This window comes from Panthera pardus, unplaced genomic scaffold (genome assembly GCF_024362965.1).
Source record: "Panthera pardus isolate Hobbes unplaced genomic scaffold, ASM2436296v1 HiC_scaffold_13, whole genome shotgun sequence".
Lineage (NCBI taxonomy): Eukaryota > Metazoa > Chordata > Mammalia > Carnivora > Felidae > Panthera > Panthera pardus.
The window spans coordinates 76,979,844-76,999,385 of record NW_026526688.1 but is presented as its reverse complement, the minus strand read 5'-3'; the positions used below and the strand labels follow the sequence as shown (position 1 = coordinate 76,999,385).

The following is a 19,542-nucleotide window of genomic DNA, read 5'->3' as shown; positions in this document are numbered from 1 at the left end:
ACACCTGGAGAAGTGCAGAAGAGTTACTTGTCTTTTTATAAAAGTGCTAGTGAGAGGTGGCCATTATTTACTCACATGTGTTAACAATTACTAACACCCTTAAAAGAAGTTAATGTTTTAGAATAATGTCTTCCTAAATGTACATGGAAAAAGGAATACAAGTGTTAATACTTTTAACTTATCAACTTCTATCATCCATTTTTCCAAATTTTTCAGTTTTAAATTTAAATTTTAAATTCAATTTTAAATTTCACTTTCAGAAAGTGAAAATACATTTAAAAGATAAATATATTAAAGCTATAGTTATATAAAAAGATTTTTACAAGGTAATGTGAAAATTAAAGATAATCAAATTTATTGTTATATGCAAGACAATTCTGTTTAAGAGGATTACTGAGAAATTACCTTGGACAAATCTCTGAAGTTACTTGGCAAAGTAAGATCCAATTCTTCTGATTCATAATTAGTGATGACCCAGGGAAACACTGGATACTGATTTAAGTCATTGTAACTCCGTCCTGACAGAGAGAGAGAAGTCATTCCATTTAGAATAAGAAAATAAAACTGACTCAGGGATATCATTTACTAAAAATAAGAACAACATAACTTTCTGAGTGCCAGGCATTGTCCTCAGTGTTACACATGTATTATTTCATTCAATCCTATAATAAACCTACAGAATTATCATCCCCCATTTTACAGGTAAAAAAACGAGACACAAAAGGTTGCAAACTGGCCTAAAACCGTGTAACTAGTGATGGTCAAATAATATTCAAACCCAGATACTCTGGCCCCAAGTTTCTGTTCTTATAAAATACACTTGACTATTTTTTTCTTACTTGAAGGCCTGCATCAAACAAAATATTCTTTATCAACCCTTAGAAAAAATTTCAATTCTCATAGAGCTTTTCAAAACAAGAATCCTTTCTCTGCCATTAATTAGCCAACCAATCAAGCAGCTAATCAACCAAATTTAAGTGACTTATTCTCTGCGGACATTCATTAGTCATCTGTAAAATAAGATAGTTGTACTAAATAACTCTAAAATTTCTGCAACAGCTTTCAAATTCTATGATCCTCTGAATATAACGTGCAGCATCATCAATGTTGGCTTTCCCCCACTCATAAATGCTGCCACATACTCTTCTACAATTCTTCTAAACTAATGACATTCAATGACACATTTAGGTCTATTAAAATTATGAATAAAACAAAGGATGAGATAGCCCTGCTACTTATATACAGCAGTTTTCTGGATATCACTATTTTAGGGAGCAGCATAGTGGATCGTATCATTGTTTCTAACATCAAAACACTAGCACTTGAATCCCAGCTCCACTATTTACTAGTCTAAAACCTATTTTTCGTTAGATTTAATGTGAACAGACTTTCACCACTAAAATATAAGGGAGACAAGTATATTAATATTGTTTGAATTCCTTTCTTATTGTGTATTCTATCATCTTTTCTCTTTCTCAAATATATGCTGATGTCATATCAATATAGAGCTGAATATTAAAGTAGTTCTTCACACAGATGCTTGGTATCTGAGCCTTCCTTATGATGTTTTTAACTTCATTTCACTCTATTCATCTTGAGGACTATTAGAGTAACACAGTTCTTCCTTGAATGACCTGGAAACAGTCTTAACAAAACATGAATAACTGGGACAATTTTAATTCAGAGGTCATTATGTCACTACCTATTTTGGTCAATTTTAATTTCTCCCAGAAAAAAGTAACCAAACTAAGTGGCAAAAAGCAGTATATTTTTATTCTCTTCATCCATTTCCCTCTTCTTCTGATTGAGATGTTAGTAAACATGTTAGTAAAATCATCATCTTGTCTGTTCTTAAGTAATCAAATTTATTATATCTTCAAAAAAAGAGTATGCACCAGCTCACTGCAAATAGACTTTTACTAAGTAAGGTTAATTCTTTATATAGTTACTAAATGCCTACTGGACTGCCTTTTGGGAAATGTATCATAGTGTCATGAGAACCTATATGTATCACAGATAATAGCATAAAAGAAATCTTAAACAACATTAAGACCCAACCCACCTTCTAGGGTATATAAAAACTATCCAAAATAAATTATTGGCTCTATTCCTCAAAAAGAGTATTTGGGGAAAATATTTAAAAAACACTTTTAGGCACAAAAGAAGCTATATGAGAATAGACTATTTCATAAATGTTGCTTCCTAATTATTGCTGCACATTCAATCTATGCATTCATTGACTTACCACATGCTTAATTAAAAAGGTCCATTTAACTTTTTCTCTCACTACTACTTAAAAATATTGTCAGTTATTAGTTACATAATATCTAAGTCCAACACAATTGTTCAATCTTTCTTCATTCCTTTTCCTCAACTGCCTGTGAGATGAACACCTCCTTAAACTGGTAAAATTTAGACTTTTCTTTTCTTTTTTTTTTTTTTTAATGTTTATTTATTTTTGAGACAGGGAGAGACAGCATAAATGGGGGAGGGTCAGAGAGAGAGGGAGACACAGAATCTGAAACAGGCTCCAGGCTCTGAGCTGTCAGCACAGAGCCTGACGCGGGACTTGAACTCACTGACCGTGAGATCATGACCTGAGCCAAAGTCGGATGCTTAACCGAATGAGCCACCCAGGTGCCCCTAAAATTTAGACTTTTCAATGTGAGCCCTTAAATTCCCATTTCCATAATACTCCCTCTCTTCCAACCTTCTCTAACAGTGCCTTTATACTTTGTGAGCTGTAATTCCTTCACCTGAGCTCGAGCCTATCTCACTCGTAACTTGCACTGTTACTTTTTCTCTCTGTCCCCCTTTCATGGTTTCTCATCTTTGCCTTAATCCATTCTCTCTACTATTATACAAGAAGACTATCATCTATATCTAATGTTCTCATTTCATCTCCAACCATTCAGTTCTTATAATCAACCTTTTTTGTTTGCTTTTAAAATGAACCCCTAGAGGGGCACCTGGGTGGTGGCTGAGTCAGTTAAGTGCCCAACTCTTGATGTCAGCTCAGGTCATGATCTCATGGTTTGTGAATTCGAACCCCATGTCAGGCTCAGGAGCCTGCTTGGGATTCTCTCTCTCTCCCTCTCTCTCTGCCCCTCCCCAGGTCACATTCTCTCTCTCTCTCTCTCTCTCTCTTTCTCTCTCTCTCTCTCTCTCTCTCTCTCTTTCTCTCTCTCTCCCCTCTCTCCCTCTCTCAAAATAAAGTTTAAAGTAATAAAATAAACCCCAAAGGTAACCAACACGTTCCCAAATGCCAAAGCTAAAGGTATCGCCTGTACTCATTATTAATTCTCTTGTACTTCTCTAATAACATTTGATACAAGTGACCAAGACCTTTCTGTCTATAGATCCCAGAGTCTATAAATCCTGGGATCACTCATTCTCTTCTTTACTAACTTTCCCTTTGTCTTCTTGCCATGCACAAGAACAATCCTAGACCTTGTCTCACTGCTTTCTGTATTATCTGTCTTGGTAATCTCAACTAATTCCTGGTGATTTCCAATCTATGCAGATGAAATTCCATGTCCTATCTCCAAATTCCAAATACCCTCTTTGACCTATACTTCTAAAAAATATTTTTAATATCTTAATTTGGATGTCTAGCTACACATTAAAATCATCATCTTTCCCTAGATCAATCTTTTCTGACTTCCTTTCTGTTAATGGCACCACCATTTTCCTAATGATTCAGGCCAGAAGCCTGGAAGCCTTTTGTAACACTTTCTTCCCATTTACCCCCTACAATCAGTCATCTGGATGTCAAATGTTTTGTACCTTGTAAATCTTATGTTATTTAATCCTTAAATTCCCACTGTCACCTCTTTAATGCAAGCCCCCTTTTTTTATATACAATTACTTCTTAACTCTGCTCTCTGCCAAGTTTCTCTCCACTCCAGTTTATCCTTCATTCTGCCTGCAAGTTAATTTTCCATAGAGTTCTAATATCATTTATTTGTTCAAAATCTTGCAAGCTTCCCAATGAATTGGCTGCTAACTCCTCAAACTGACAGAAAATCTTGTACAATGTATCTCCATAACAACTTTTTAATTTTCTTTCTCATTATACTTTTACGAATACATGCTTTACATGTGCACATGCATATACATATATATAAACTATACCATTAATCATTCTCTAGCTATAGTTCATATTTTCCCATCTTTATATGCTTCCTTATGCCTTCAGTTTTACATGGCATCACCTCTAATCTCCAACTACCACCTCTGCTAAAGTAATATCCATCCTTTGCTTTTTAATTTTTTTAATGTTTATTTGTTTTTGAGAGAGAGACAGAATGTGAGTGGGGGAGGGGCAAAGAGAGAAAGAGAGACAGAGACACAGAATCCGAAGCAGGCTCCAGGCTCTGAGCTGTCAGCACAGAGCCAGATGCGGGGCTCGATTCCATGAACCATGAGATCGTGACCTGAGCCAAAGTCAGACGCTTAACCGAGTGAGCCACCCAGGTGCCCCTAAAGTAAAATCCATCCTTATACGAACATGAAATCTTTCCTAATTTTTTCCTTACTCCCATCAACTGGATGAGTATAACAGAATTTCCCTTTCTCTCTGCCCTTTTAGTCCCCATAGCACTTTGAATACCCCTTTGCTATAGAACCATGTAAATGCTTATATACATACTTAAAATAACTTCTCTCAGTATCTTTGTGCCTCAAATACAAACTGTGTCAGTTTGTTGAAGTGAATCTCAAATGTCACACAAATACATTCAATGTTTTCTTCATTCTAGTTATCACAAATGAAAAGTAATGACACATTTCTATTCTTACTCTCTTTCAAATGTAAGTGCTTCAATGGGTGATGTTCACTAATACTACACGATTATAGACCTTTCATAGAGCCATTTACTCTTCAGATTTTCATATATGGCTCATAATATAAGTATTCCTTTACTTAATATTTTACCCACAGTTTGCTTTTTTCCATGTTGCATTTTTGTTTCATCATATAATATTCATAATTAAGTTATTAACAGGTTAAGATTTTATATGGCTTTTCATTTCTACTATTCCATAATGCATCCATTCTTACTATATTAGTAAGATTGTAAATTTTCATTTTATATTTTTGGAAAAAGTATAATGGGTGTGCACCCATTTTGAATTTATTCAAATAGCCAGCTGTTTATATGTAAAACCATAAACTCTATTACCAAAATTACTCTTGATAAGGTACTCATGTAGTAATAATGAAAATAAAAGTAAGGGGCACCTGGGTGGCTCAAGTCGGTTAAGCGGCTGACTTTGTCTCAGGCCATGATCTCACAGTTTGTGAGTTCGAGCCCTGAGTCAGGCTCTGCAGTGGTGATTCTCTCTCTCTCCCTCTGCCCTCCCCAAAATAAATAAATAAACTTTAAAAAAGGAAAATAAAAGTAAGCTACTTATACTAGTACTCAAAATAATATCACAATAATAATCTATCATTCAAAAAAATAATTTATCATTTGAAATAAGTCAAAACGTGAGCCCAGATTACCTGCTATCGTGTTGAGAAACATCAAGTACTCAAAATTTGAAATCTCTCTATGTTGCCATCGCTGGGTCATATTAGAAGCTTTAAAAAGCTGACGTGGACTAGCTAATGAAATACGCCTGCAAAAAACAGAATTTGGTGTAGAATTGATTTAAGCTTAATTACATCATAAAATAATGAATATCTGTGCTTATTCTACACATTTGATATACAAAATGATATCTGTATACTGTGAAAAGTTCTATTCATGTTATACTAATGAATAGAAGAAATATTTCAATGCACAGTTAATGGTTACATGATTTGGAATGGCCACAGGTCCATGATACATGTTGTATGCATTAAAGTAAGCCATTATTTTTTAAATATAATTTATTGTCAAATCGGTTTCAATACAACACCCAGTACTCATCCCAACAAAGTAAGCCATTATTAATATCTAGGTTCCATAAGTGTTGATCAATAATAGTATGATTAACAACTTACTGATTTACGGATATAAAAGGAGTTATAGTAATTGAGAAATGTATCTAAAATTGTATGCACATCTTTATTAATAGTTTTCTTAAAGATAATACATTTGTACATTTTAAATTTAATATTATTCTTATATACTCTTTATGACAGGGGAAAGAAGGATTCTAAACTCTTTAGGTGTGTATTCATGGGGTGGGATAAAGGTAAGAGAAACTATAATTTTTTTTTGTACAGCTTAGTAATAGAAGACCAAGTTTTCTATGTTTTCTGAATGCAATGTAAGTAACAAAATATGCAATTAATACTAAGTAACAGTGGAAAACAGGTGGCAGGATTAATTATTACATTTAGAGTCTAGAACCAAGGACAAGGTAACTATATTTTTTTCAGTGTTATTTTCAAAGGTATAATTTACATACCATAAAATTTACCCATGTAAGTATACTATTCAATGATTTATTAATAAACTTCTAGAGTTGTGAGATTATCACCACAATGTACTTCAGAACATTTCACCACCACAAAAACTTGCCTTGTGACTGTTTAGTTAATCCCTGTTCCTATCCTTAGCTTTATGCAACTATCAATATGCTTTCTGTCTCTATAAACTTGCCTTTTCTGGACATTTCAGATAAATGGAATCCTACATCATGAAGTCTGCATCAGGCTTCTTCACTAACCATAATGTTTTTGAGATTTATCAATGTGGCAGCATGTGATTAGTAATTCATTTCTTTTGATTGCTGAATAGTATTCCAGCCTATGAGTATGGAATATACCACATTTTAAAAATCCATTCACCAACTGATGGATATTTAAATTTTTTCCAGTTTTAGATTCTTATTATTATTCTACTTTGTATTACTATGAATATTCACAAATATGTCTTTATATGAACATATGTTTTCATTTTTGGAGGAGGGGGGGTTGTAGAATCCCAAGGGTGTAAATGCTGAGTTGTAAGTTGGGTTTAGTTTAACTTCTTAAGAATTTGCCAAATTAAAAACTAAATACATAAATAAATTTAAAGAAATTTGCCAAATTGTTTTCCATTTCAACAAGAAATATATGGAGTTCCAATTTTCCACATCTCTGCCAATACTTGCTATTGTATATATTTTTTACTGTAACCATTCCAGTGAGTGTAAAATGGTATCTTATTATAGTTTTAATGTACATTGTTGAGCAACTTGTCATGGCTTATTAGCCATTTGTGTACCTTCATTGGTGAAATGACTATTTAAATCTTTTCTTCCTGTATTCATTAAGGTTACTTATTGAGTTGTGAGAGTTCTGTATACATTCTGAATATATAAGATCTTTATAAGATACATTATGTACAAACATTTTCTCAGTCTATAGCTTCTCTTTTCATATACTTAGTGGTATCCTTTAAAGCACAACAGTTTTAAATTTTTATTAAATCCAATTTCTTGATTTTATCTTTTATGGATTATGCTTTTGGTGTCAAATCTGATAACTCTTAGCCTACTCCAGGGTCATGAAGCTTTTCTCCTATATCATAAATTCTTTGATACTAAAAAAAATTAGTTTTAGCTCTTAAATATAGTTCTATGACATACTTTGAGCTATTTTTTTTATGAATGCTGTGTGGTAAGTGTTGAAGTTCATTTTCTTGCATGTAACTATCCATTGTCTCAGCACTATTTAAAGATTATCCTTTCCTCACTGAATTGTATTAGCACCTTTGTTGAAAAATAACTGATCATAAATGCAGGGTTTATTTCTGTAGTCTCAATTTTATTTCATTGATTTATATGCCTATCTTTTTATAAACACCAGACCATATTGATCATTGTGGCTTTATACTTAGTTTTTGTTTTGAAATCCGGTAGTGGGAGGCCTCTAACTTTGTTCTTCTGTTTCAATATTTTGGTAATTCTAATCCATTCCATTTCAGCTTCTCGATATCTCCAAATAAGTATGCTAGATTTTGATAGGGATTGCATTGGATTTATAGATCTGAGAAAACTGACATCTTAATCATGCTGAATATCTTCTGATCCATAAATATGGAATGCCTCCGTTAATTTGATATGTCTTTAATTTCTATCAGCCATATTTTATAGTTTTAATTGTACAAATCTTACATTTCTTTTGTCATCTAGGAATAAAGACATTTTTCCCCCCTTTCCAATCTGGATGTCTTTAATTGCTCCCTCATTCTCTGCATTTCTTGCTGTACAGGCTGAAATCTCCAATATAATATTGATAGAAATGGTGAAAATGAGAGACATTCTAGCCTTCCTGATCTTAGGGGAAAGCATTCAGTCTTTCAACATTAAGTGTTTCCCAAATACTATACTTTTCTCTTGAGCTCGAACTTCCCATTCAATATTTCAGTAGGGACATCTCTCAGGAGTTTAAATCTCAATAGATCCAAAACTAAACTTCTCATAATCTGTCCACCCACCTCCTCTCCACAACTCCAACACCACCCTTAGGGAAATATATATACAACTATTTCTTCTCCACTGTTCCCAATATCAATAAATGCCACTCAGCAGGTTAAACTGAAACTTGGCAAAACATACTGGACACCCCCTCTCTTATCCTCGTTACCTAACTAATCTCTAAGTCATACAAACTGTATGTCCTCAAAATTTCTAAACAAGAATGTCTCTCTTCAACTGCACTATTAGCACCAAATATCACCTGGATTTCCAAAATAAATTCCTGTTCCTGAACTGACCCTCTCTTCTCAAGATCACTAACATCCAATGATATCTGCTTCCCAACACTCCTTAAAACATTCTTTTGTTTGCATGTTTGTTTTTTAAGGAACTTCACCTTATTACAGGGCCTTTGCATATGCTATTCCCTCTTTCAAAGGTAAGCTGATTCTGTTCTTTCAAATCAAAACTTAAAAGTCACACAGGAAGATATTTCTGACCACCTAATCCAAACCATCCCATCTCTATTCCACTAATCATTATTATAACACCCTAATTATATCCCTCCTGTCACTTACACAATTATTTATTTTGTTTGCATATTTGTTAAAACATGCATGGGTAAGATGGTATCTATCTTGTGCACTGCTAGATGACAGGCACACTCTAAGTTTTTAAGATCTATTTAAATTGCTAATTTAATCAATTAACCTACTTCTAGCTTCCATTAACTGTGGAAAATCATTAAGATTTCCCAAGTATGATAACACATATTAGTTGATGAATAAAGCTATTTACATAAAGAAATTTACTATGCCATTCTAAGGTTGTAAGGTTCATCCTGAACCTGAAATTCCTCACTAAGTTATAAAACTATCCAATCAAAATCTTCACTGGCATTAAAAAGCAACTATTGCTTATAATCTAGAAAGGCCAATTTTGGTGCCCTCTTTGCATAAGAGTTATACCCTGTGCTAGTTTTAAATATGTCCATAAATTCTTTGGTATCTTCCACTTGAAGAAGTGGAGCTTTCCCCTTCTCTGGAGCCTGGGCTGTATTTAATGACTCATTTATGATAAATACAATGTAGCAGAATTAATGACCTACTCTACCTATCAAGGGTAGGTCATAAAAAGACATTGGGGCTTCTGACTCATTCTCTTTTGGATCACTTACTCTGGGAAAGTCAGCACCCATGTCATGCAAACATTCAAGCAGCCTATGAAAAGCAGATTTGATAAGACAGTTTTATTTCTTCTTTTCCAATCAAGATGATCAGTAGTTTCCTTTTCTGGTAATGCTTTCATGTGGGTTTGGAATTCATGTAACCCTGGTCTCATAGAATACCTTTAAAATTTTATCCTTCTTTTCTATTTTCTGTAATAGTTTGTTTAGAAATGATATTTTTTCATCAAATGTTTTATAGAATTTGTCAACGAAGCCATTTGAGCTAGGAATATTCTCTAGCTCAGAAGACCTTTAACTATAAATTCACTTTCCTCTGTAGATGTATTAACGTTACCTATTTCTTAAGGAATCTGTCCATTTCATCTAACTTGTCTAAGTAGCACAGATTTGTTCATAATATGTCAGTATTTTCTTTTTAATATCTATAGGATCTGTTGTGATATCCCCTCTTCCATTCTTGATGTTGGCACTTTGTGTCTTCTTCTTCTTCATAAGTCATATATATATGATATATATATATCATATATATATTAATATATATTATATATCATATATATTTATATATAAATTACATTTATTAATCCTTTCAGAGAAACAACTTTTCATTGTATTGATTTTTCTCCACTGTTTCTGTTCATATTTGATGAATGTTCTGCTTTTATGTTTATGTTTTGTTTCAACCTACTTTGGTTTACATTTGATCCTCTTTTTCTAGTTTTTTCAGACAGAGGTTCAGCTGACTCAAAGCATTAATAATCATCATTACTATGAAACATACAACAGAAGGTTATGCATTTAAAAACAAGTAAGAAAAAATATTAATACAGATTACTTTCCAAAATTTTCTCATAAAACAGTACCTGGTTTGAGGCAACCCAAAACTGGTTCCAATACCAACACGAGGAAGATAGTTAACTACTTTCTTTACTGTTGCCGGGTCTGGGAAATTGAACATTACAGCAACTATGAAAAGTAATTTTTAAAAATTAGAACACGATATAGCTTCCTTCTTGGAAAACTAACTTCTTGGTCTAATAAATATTTACTCTTAGTTAAGGTATACAATTCTTGCCATATTACTTTTATTATAGTGCATATCAAGTTTTAGCATTAGTTTTCCAGAGGTGATAGTCATTTTACTTATAAACTCCTGAACCATAAACAATTTTCTCTAAATGCTGTCAGAAGTTCTAAAAATTGTTGTTGCACTAATGTGAAATGAAGCTGAGATTATCTAACTACAACTTTGAATTTACAAAAGTGAATTTTAACAAGTTAAATATATGTATCTTTGAGTTTCTATAAATAAATATTTAAGGTTTTAAGTTTTATAATTAACAATCTAACACCAAAGTCTACACATATAGGTGCTAAATTGTCACTTTTATTTATTTCCAATAATTAACAGTTTAAAAATTATTCTCTTTACAATGTTTATGTTTTTAATTTATATTTTCACATAAAATAGAATGACCTAAAGGAAAACACTTCTGTATAGATAATAGTCAAATTTAAATGTCTCCTAATCATTTTTATTTCAATAATTACACATTTTGAGAATATCAAGAAACATATAAATATACATAAAAATATTAAGTATATGTTAATTATAGTCATGTATAAATTTCCATCCTTAAGAAATATGAAAATAAGAAAGTCAAAATCATGAGAGAAAAGTTCGAAGATATCAAATTGGATAGTCTTAAAATTTTAACTACATTAATTGCAATATCATGACCATATATAAGCTTGAAGTAAGTACTCATCTAGAAAATGATCCTTATTCTCTACCTAGCTTAAAAAAATTCACTCCAAAAAAAATTTGTCAATTTGGTATAGCTTTGAATACTGACATTACCAAGAAGTTTCAGGTAAAGAAAATACATGGTCATTCACTAAGTATCTAAAACATATTTGGAACTGACATATACATATCCAACATATCTTTTTAATATGCCATCCTTACATACCCATTATTACATTGAATATAGGGAAAACAACAACAACAAAACTAACATTAAGTTATGGCAGATAACCCAAGGCCATGGGGGAAAGGCAAAAGAAAAACACACATACAATAGCAAGGATGCATAAGAAATTTTAAAGGAGAAAAATGAATGAGGATGAGCAAGTAATAAATATTGTAATACTGAAACAAAATCTCTTTGGGACAGCAAGAATGTAGGCTGAACTAAAGCATGAAACATTCACTTGGTCATTTGCCTGAAAAAATAATGTTCACATTAGTTAGAAGACGTATGTATAGACGAGGAGATCAAATAGGAAAGGGAAAAACATCTTTACCTAAAGAAATTTGTATTCTAAAGACACATGATTCCATACAGGGAAAATAATGTGTGCATGGAATATACATTATTATATGTAGACTTTTTTAAACGACAACTTGTAGATTATAGAAAGAGAAAATAAAACTTTAATCTACTTATGTATAAGGAGTAAGCACAGGAAGTCACTAGGCTTTATATTATTTTCCCTTGTATGCCTCCACTCATACCCAACAATGCTTTTACTTCAAGTTCACCTTGTCTCGCCTTCTTGTCTTAATGAATTTTACCAAGTTCCATTTTAAACCCACAAATTGAATTTTAGTTCTTTCAAGAATGATGTAATACAAAGCAACCAGGACACTTGAGTACCATTTTCTGATGGTCCCTTTATAAATGGCAATAGATTAGACAAAAGATTGAATAAATATATGAATCATTTGATTACCCTCTCCCCTTTCTAAATGCATCCACCTTCCAGGAGGAGTTTAAGCATCAGAGCAATATTGAGAATACCAAAACTCTTCAACTGATTAAATGGTTAGTTATTCACCATATTTAGAAAATTTTGCACTAATCTATGATATGGCCAAAAAACTAAAATTACTACAAATAATTCTAAGAATGGTCAAGGGGGAAAAACCCATGAAGATGCATGTGGTTCAAAAAACGAGGTCAGTATGACAGAGATTAGACTACAAATCACTACCTAACTGGGAACTATATGGTATGTTCAAAAATGAAATCCGAAAGAGGTGGAGGTTAGCTTTATAACAATTTACTTCTGAAACATATTACCTCTGTTTGCCATAAAGATCTCCAGAGCTGTATTTTGCAAAAGATAACGACGAGAAAAGATTGATCGTATCTCTGTGAACAGCCATTTTCCATGCAACCCTTCTGTATATGCCAGGATCTAGTGAGAAAAAAAATAAGCCCAAGTAAGTAACAGCAGTTGAATTTTTTTCTTGTTGTTTTTCCTCTTGAATAAAATAGAAAAGACCCTATTGAGAAAAATAATTTCTAAATATTGAAAAAACATACTGAAACAATCTGGAGGGAAACTAAGAAAACATATTGCAATGTATGGAAAGGAAGCTTAATGAAAAAGTAGAGGAAAATTATAAAACATCTACTTACAAATATATTTTGAGCTTTTAAAAGCAGTGATGTAATCCTATTTATTGTTTTTCAGGAAATACACATTGCATTATTTAGTGACTGACTTTTGAATCATTTTACGGAAAGTAAAGTTTTACATAAAACCTTAAAAAGAAGGAAGACCTCAAAAGAATACCTTATATGCTTACAGATCACATATACAATTCAGTTTCATATAATAATGATTTTAGAGTAACCAGAAATATTTTTTATGTATATGAGGGTTTTTCTTTTAGGTAGAGTTGAAACACAATGTTGCACTGGTTTCAGGTGTACAACATAGTGATTTAACAAGTTTATACATTATGCTATATGTTTACCACAAGGGCAGCTACCATCTACCCCGTTATATTGCTATTACAGTATCATTGACTATATTCCTTATGCTGTGCCTTTTACTGCAAGCCTGTATCTCCCTATCCCCTTTACCAATTTTGCTCAACCCCCCACCACCCTCGACCTCTGGTAACCATCAGTTTGTTCTTTGTGTTTATAGGTCTGATTGTGCCTTTTATTTATTAATTTTTCTGTTTTCTTTTTTTTTTAGATTCTACTGCAGAAGTACCTTTAACATACTTTAAAATATATATGTACAGTAAATCCTAAGAGTTCTTATTTCAAGGAGAAATTTTCCCCCCTTTTCGTTCTATTTTTTAAAAATTTATATGAGGGGAGCCTGGCTGGCTGCATCAGTTGGGCGTTTGATTCTTGATTTCAGCTTAGGTCATGATCTTCTGGTTCATGTGATTGAGCCCCATGTCGGGCTCTATGCTGAGCGTGGAGCGTGCTTGAGATTCTCTTTCTCCCTCTCTCTCTTTGCCCCTCCCCAACTCTCTCACTTAAAATAAACAAATAAACGTTTAAAAATGTGTAAAAAATTTTTTTAAATCGTATCTATATGAGAAGATGCATGAATATATTGTGGCAATCACTTCACAATATATATAAACCAAACCATCATGCTGTATGCCTTAAGCTTATACAGTGATGTATGTCAATTATTTTTCAATAAAATGAAAAAAAATATATATATTTCATTTCATAGCTTTAAAAAAAAATCACACTTTTAAGGTCACTATTAAAGGCAACAGTCACTCATTCACAAAGCACAAAGACTGACTGTATAAGAGGTTAAGTATCATTTTGTCAGCTAGGCTAAACACAAACCTGCAAATGAACTCAACATAATCTCTCTATGGAGTAGGTGGTTGTCAGAGTAACTTGTTACAATTCTTGTCATCCCATGTGACAGACGCAATAGCTTAGAATGCTTTGCCAACTCAGAGTAATCCTGTCTTTAGTCCTAAGCCACTTTGTTGCTTTGTTATTCAAGTTTTTTCTTTTAAAAAGTTCATTTCAAAAGCTTAATTATGAAGGTGTTAAAGGAAAACCAGATGTGGAATTTCTCCACACCAGTACTTCACCTAATATTAATTTAATAAAGAAAATGAGACATATTTACTATCAAAACGTGATGAAAATCCATGAAAGCAAAGTAAACAATTAAGCTATATCTCTCAAAAGTAACCACCACTAAACAATACAAATAGAATGACATGTGATTATGATACTGCTTTGGAGGGACAAAGACAGGATAAACAAGGAAAGGAAAAATAATTAATAATAAGAATTTATCCTATGAAAACTTTCTTTTCTATTTTTATTTCCATTTTCTAGATCTTAACTGCAAACAAATCTATATTCCTCAATGAAAAATGCAATAATGGGCAAAAAGCATGTACTTTGATTTTTCTAAAAATTATATTTCTGGCACCAAAGGATTTAAAAATGAAAGAACAATTCCAAGTCTCAATGTTTTTTGAAAAACAAAACAAAAATTCTAAGAACCAAACAACAAATCAAACTTTCAGTTTTAAAACTGGTGATATGGAAATCTACTTTCACATAGCCAATACCTGTGTAAGTAAGAGCAAAAGAAATAAACAGGAAAAGAGAGAACAAAGCTGTAGGTATTACTCTCAAGATTTTCTGAAAGCAGAGGTTGCATGTACCTCTTTCCCTCACCATAACCAGCAGGTTTAAACTTTCAGAGTCTATAGTGTTCTCCCACTTGGTTTCTCTCCTGATCTATACTTCTAGAGTCTACTATGACCAGAGGAGCCAAAGAAAAAAGATTTTTTAAAAAAGTTTAAAATACAAATTAGATCACATGCATTTAATAACCATCCAGTGGCTTTGCACTACATGGATAATAAACATGGAAGCTCTTTACAATTGTTTATAAAGTCTTACATCTGGGACTTACTGATGAGCCCAATTCATTCTTCTTTGAGGCCTTTTATTTATTGTCTCCTCTGATGTGAATGTTCTTCTCTCAAATCTTCACATGACTGGCTTATTCTTACATTAGATTCTTGCTTCAATGTTACCTCCTTAGAGAAGCCACTGGATCTAAACCTCACTGCCTCCATAACCACCTCTTGCCCCCCCAAACTCACCATATTGCCTTCACAACATTTATCATTACATGCAATTATAGTATCTGCTTGCTTCTCTATTGCCTCTATTTAGCACTGGAATCTAAGTTCTACCAGAACAAAGACTTAAGTATAGTCTATTTCCATTTTCTAGAACAATGTCTGGCACAAAGTAGATGTTTCTGAATGATTACATGAGTCAATCAATGGCAACCTAACCTCCATATATGGCCCAAATACACTTCATTTTAATATTATAACAAAATTTCAAGTAATTTAAAATGCCTTAAAAATGGAGATTTACATTATTATTCAGATTACTTTCTCGGGAAAAACTGGGGCATCTGTCAAACCTAGGTCTATCTGCCACATGGTAACAAATGATACACACTCACCATTTTGGCACAGTCTCCACTCATTCACTCATTTACTATTATCTGTCTAGTTTCCATTGGCATTTGAATTTGCCATCTTGGACCTATCAAATAGTAGACAATTCAATGTATGTTCTTTAACACTTTATACCCCAATCTATCCAATATTACTAAGGAAAATGAGAGTCAGAAAAATTATATAGTTAATACAAAGTCCCTCAAAGCTAGTGGCAGAGTCTGGCCTACTCCCAGATTCTCTAATCCAAAAGTACAGAGCTTACATATATATACTACATTGTCACATTTCTAAAAAGGGGCTTAAAAGTTTGTTAAACTAGAACTCAATCCATCAGAATTTTAATGAACTACATTTGTCTTCCTGTACTTGGGTTATAGGTGAAAAAGGAAAGAAAACAAATAACAAGGGCTCTTCTAAGGTCTATGATATGCTATGAAAAGAACACAATGATATGAAAATTCTACCTTTTATATCTCTAAAGCTATATAAGAAGACCTGCTGCTCATAATGGTGACGTCAGTCATTGTAAGATCATGGTCATGCAACTAAACATTCAATTATATTCTAGGATACTTCAATTATTAACAGAAATAAATATACTAAAATACTATTATAAGATTGTAATGTACTGAAAATTTTTCAATTAATAAAAAATTCAATTTATATCCCATTCCTTTAAGCAATATAGTCATTTAATAACCTACTTGAAGTGGTATGCTTCTTTAAAATGCTTTACGACCAAATCAAATTCACAACTGCAGAAAATGACATAAGCCCCATGTACCCAATACTCAAATCCTAACTTTATGCCACATTACTGCATGTATTTAAAAATTAAGGCGCGCTGGGTAACTCAGTCGGTTAGGCATCTGACTTTGGCTCAGGTCATGATCTCGTGGCCCACGAGTTCGAGCCCCTGTCGGGCTCTGTGTTGACAGCTCAGAGCCTGCAGCCTGCTTCAGATTCTGTGTCTCCCTCTCTCTCTGCCCCTCCCCCACTCGCACTCTGCCTCTGTCTCCCTCTCTCTCAAAAATAAACATTTAAAAAAAATTTTTAATTAATAAAGCTTTTTAGATAGTACTGAAATTCCCATAAATAACCTTCCTGATACCATTTTCCTCCTTTGTAAGAGTCAATCACTGCCCTTGTTTTAAGGTTTATCATTCCTATGTCAGTTTTTATACTGTTAGTACATATATATCCATACATAATATCCAGCATTGTTTTCTATGTTTTCAAACCCATATTGAATGCAAGCCAGTAATGTGCTTTCAAAATTAAATATAAGCAGGTCTATTGTGTTAAAACTCAGAGAAAGAGAAACAGGAGGAGACACAGACAAAATTATTTAAAATTGCCAAAAATATCAAACATTGAAATCACACATGAAAACTAGCCTGACTCCAAGAGAGTTAACAAATGAAATTCTATACTTACGGTCAAGATGGCGGGTTTAAAATAGAAACAAAAAATCTTTTAACTAACAGAATTAGTAGCTGAAATTGATACAATAACATTTCTTTAAAGTATTCATTAGGAAAAGGTGTCAGTACTGAAATGCAGCTGAGGCCTAGCTAAGCAAGAGGTTTATTTCTTATTGGAATAGTATATTCCTGGTCCGAGGCTTCACTTCAAAGTCTCTAGAGTTCAATTAAAACTGGATTAGGTAGAAGCAGACCCTTCTTTGGGACTTTCTGTTCACTGAAACTCTACATACACTGACAGCACCCTAGACAGAGGTCTAGCCCTCCAATGAATCAGTTGCTATGGAAACCGTATCATTACCATTGCGCTGCAGTTATGACCCCCAATCTAAAATAGCTTGAAAGCTTAAGCCCACAGCACTCTTTGAATGTTTACCACCTTGTTTTAATATGGTTAGTATTAATAGTAGAAGTAAATTCACATTTCTTTTTTTTAAATAATTTGTTCAACAAAGATGATTAAATGTTGAGGTAAGAGAGAGAGGAAAGAGAAATCGGTATTTAATTTTAAATATATACACACACACACGTGTGTGTGTATATAACATTTCTTTACATTAAAATTATCAAACTCATATTCTTTAAAATTGTTATCTGAAAACTGTGCCTTCTGAAAAGGGATATATTATTTTCCCCAAATAATACACACAATGCTTTCTTCTATCTTTCAAATAGTATACTGTGAACACATATGAAAATTTCTTCACCCTGTTGCATTTATTAGCTTGAAAGCAAATAATTTTTTCACTTTCTCTTTAATCATTCATTTTGAAAAGCTTATGAATTTATCCATATAAAACTTTCCTCTAATTGCTCACCCTCAAGAGAGAACAAAACAGAAACATATTTATTGCCCAAATGCACAATACTTTTATGGACTATCAAGCTTTAGAAATTTTTAAATAAACTCTAAATATAAAGTTGTAGTTGCTTCACTAAAGTAAAATAAAAGGTTTGGTTTTCAAAAACTATACAAACTATCCTCAATCAATTTAAAATGTTTTAAAACAATTTTAAACGGGAAAATATTAAAAAGTGATAAAATGTTTTACCTCAAAAATAAATATTTACACGGGTGTCTGCATATATAGAATCAGTAAACAACTTTAAAATACTATTCTTTCTAATGTTTAAGACTAGCTTTGCGTAAACTAGTCCCAAATATCTGTCAATTTTTGGAAAGGTTTTACTCACTGAGACAATTCCATATTGATTTCTGAATAATGTGATTAAAGAGTAAAACTGGATAATATATATGTCACCAAGAATACTTAAAATTTCATAACAAAACCATTTCCAAACTATATAGATATACTTAACATCAAGAAAAATGTTTGAAACTTAATATACAAAATACAAACTAACCATGCCATCAATTAAGCTGTAACACCAATGGAAGGAAAGCCTAGAAACTATTCATATCCCATTTTCTTGAAACAGGATTATAAATTAGTCACAAAGATTATATCTTAATATGGGAAAACAGTAGATATCTGAAATACATTTAAAATGAAAGCACATATTGAAAAAATTCTAATAGCAGCTCATTACTAGATATATGTACAAATATGTTTTATTTATAATAATCGTCATTTTAACAAACTCATGGAAGTAATTTTAATCAAGTATTTTAAAGTTGTACCATTCTGTTATTTACACAATTTTTGGATTTTGCTGCATATAATTTTCTCTGAAACTTGGTATCAAAGCATAGCACTCAAGAATTTATTCACAAATTTAGAATTTATTATTCTAATAATATTGAATTCTATTTGGCTTATGGATTTACTTCATCACCAACCATATAACTTTTATGTTTTCAAAGATATATTCTTAAAGTAAAACTCAGAGGTCTTTCTTGAATTTAAAAATGACATACAGTTGACTCTGGTTGTAACTTTACAATACTACTTTTGTTATTAAATATATACCCATGAACACACAGAATGTGTCCAAACTTTGAAAAGAATAATGATAACAATAATACAAAAGTTATGAATATGAAAGAAAATTACCTTTTAAATTAATTATGAGTTATTTTTTTCCTTCTACATAGTAAATTTCTTCCTTTTGCTTACTAGGTACTATGATGTAGTACAGTATTCTCCTTAGCATTTTCATGGGTGACAAATTCAATTAAACATATTCATTACTCTAATGTTCTACTTGGCAGTTTAGTCAGTATGAAAAATTAAAAA

The 19,542-nt window shown here is 32.3% G+C and overlaps 1 protein-coding gene across 6 annotated transcripts in view; it reads right to left on the bottom strand.

Moving 5' to 3' along the window:
* The window catches only part of LRBA (LPS responsive beige-like anchor protein), a 781,419-nt gene that overhangs the window by 192,292 nt on the left and 569,585 nt on the right, over positions 1-19,542 (bottom strand). For all 6 annotated transcript variants that reach the window (XM_019441290.2, XM_019441289.2, XM_019441291.2 and 3 more), the window contains exons 41-44: positions 12,667-12,784; positions 10,444-10,546; positions 5,507-5,622; positions 406-518 (exon numbers count right to left, since the gene is read on the bottom strand). In XM_019441290.2, the coding sequence (XP_019296835.1) occupies positions 406-518; positions 5,507-5,622; positions 10,444-10,546; positions 12,667-12,784 (450 nt within the window). The remainder of the gene's footprint in view (positions 1-405; positions 519-5,506; positions 5,623-10,443; positions 10,547-12,666; positions 12,785-19,542) is intronic.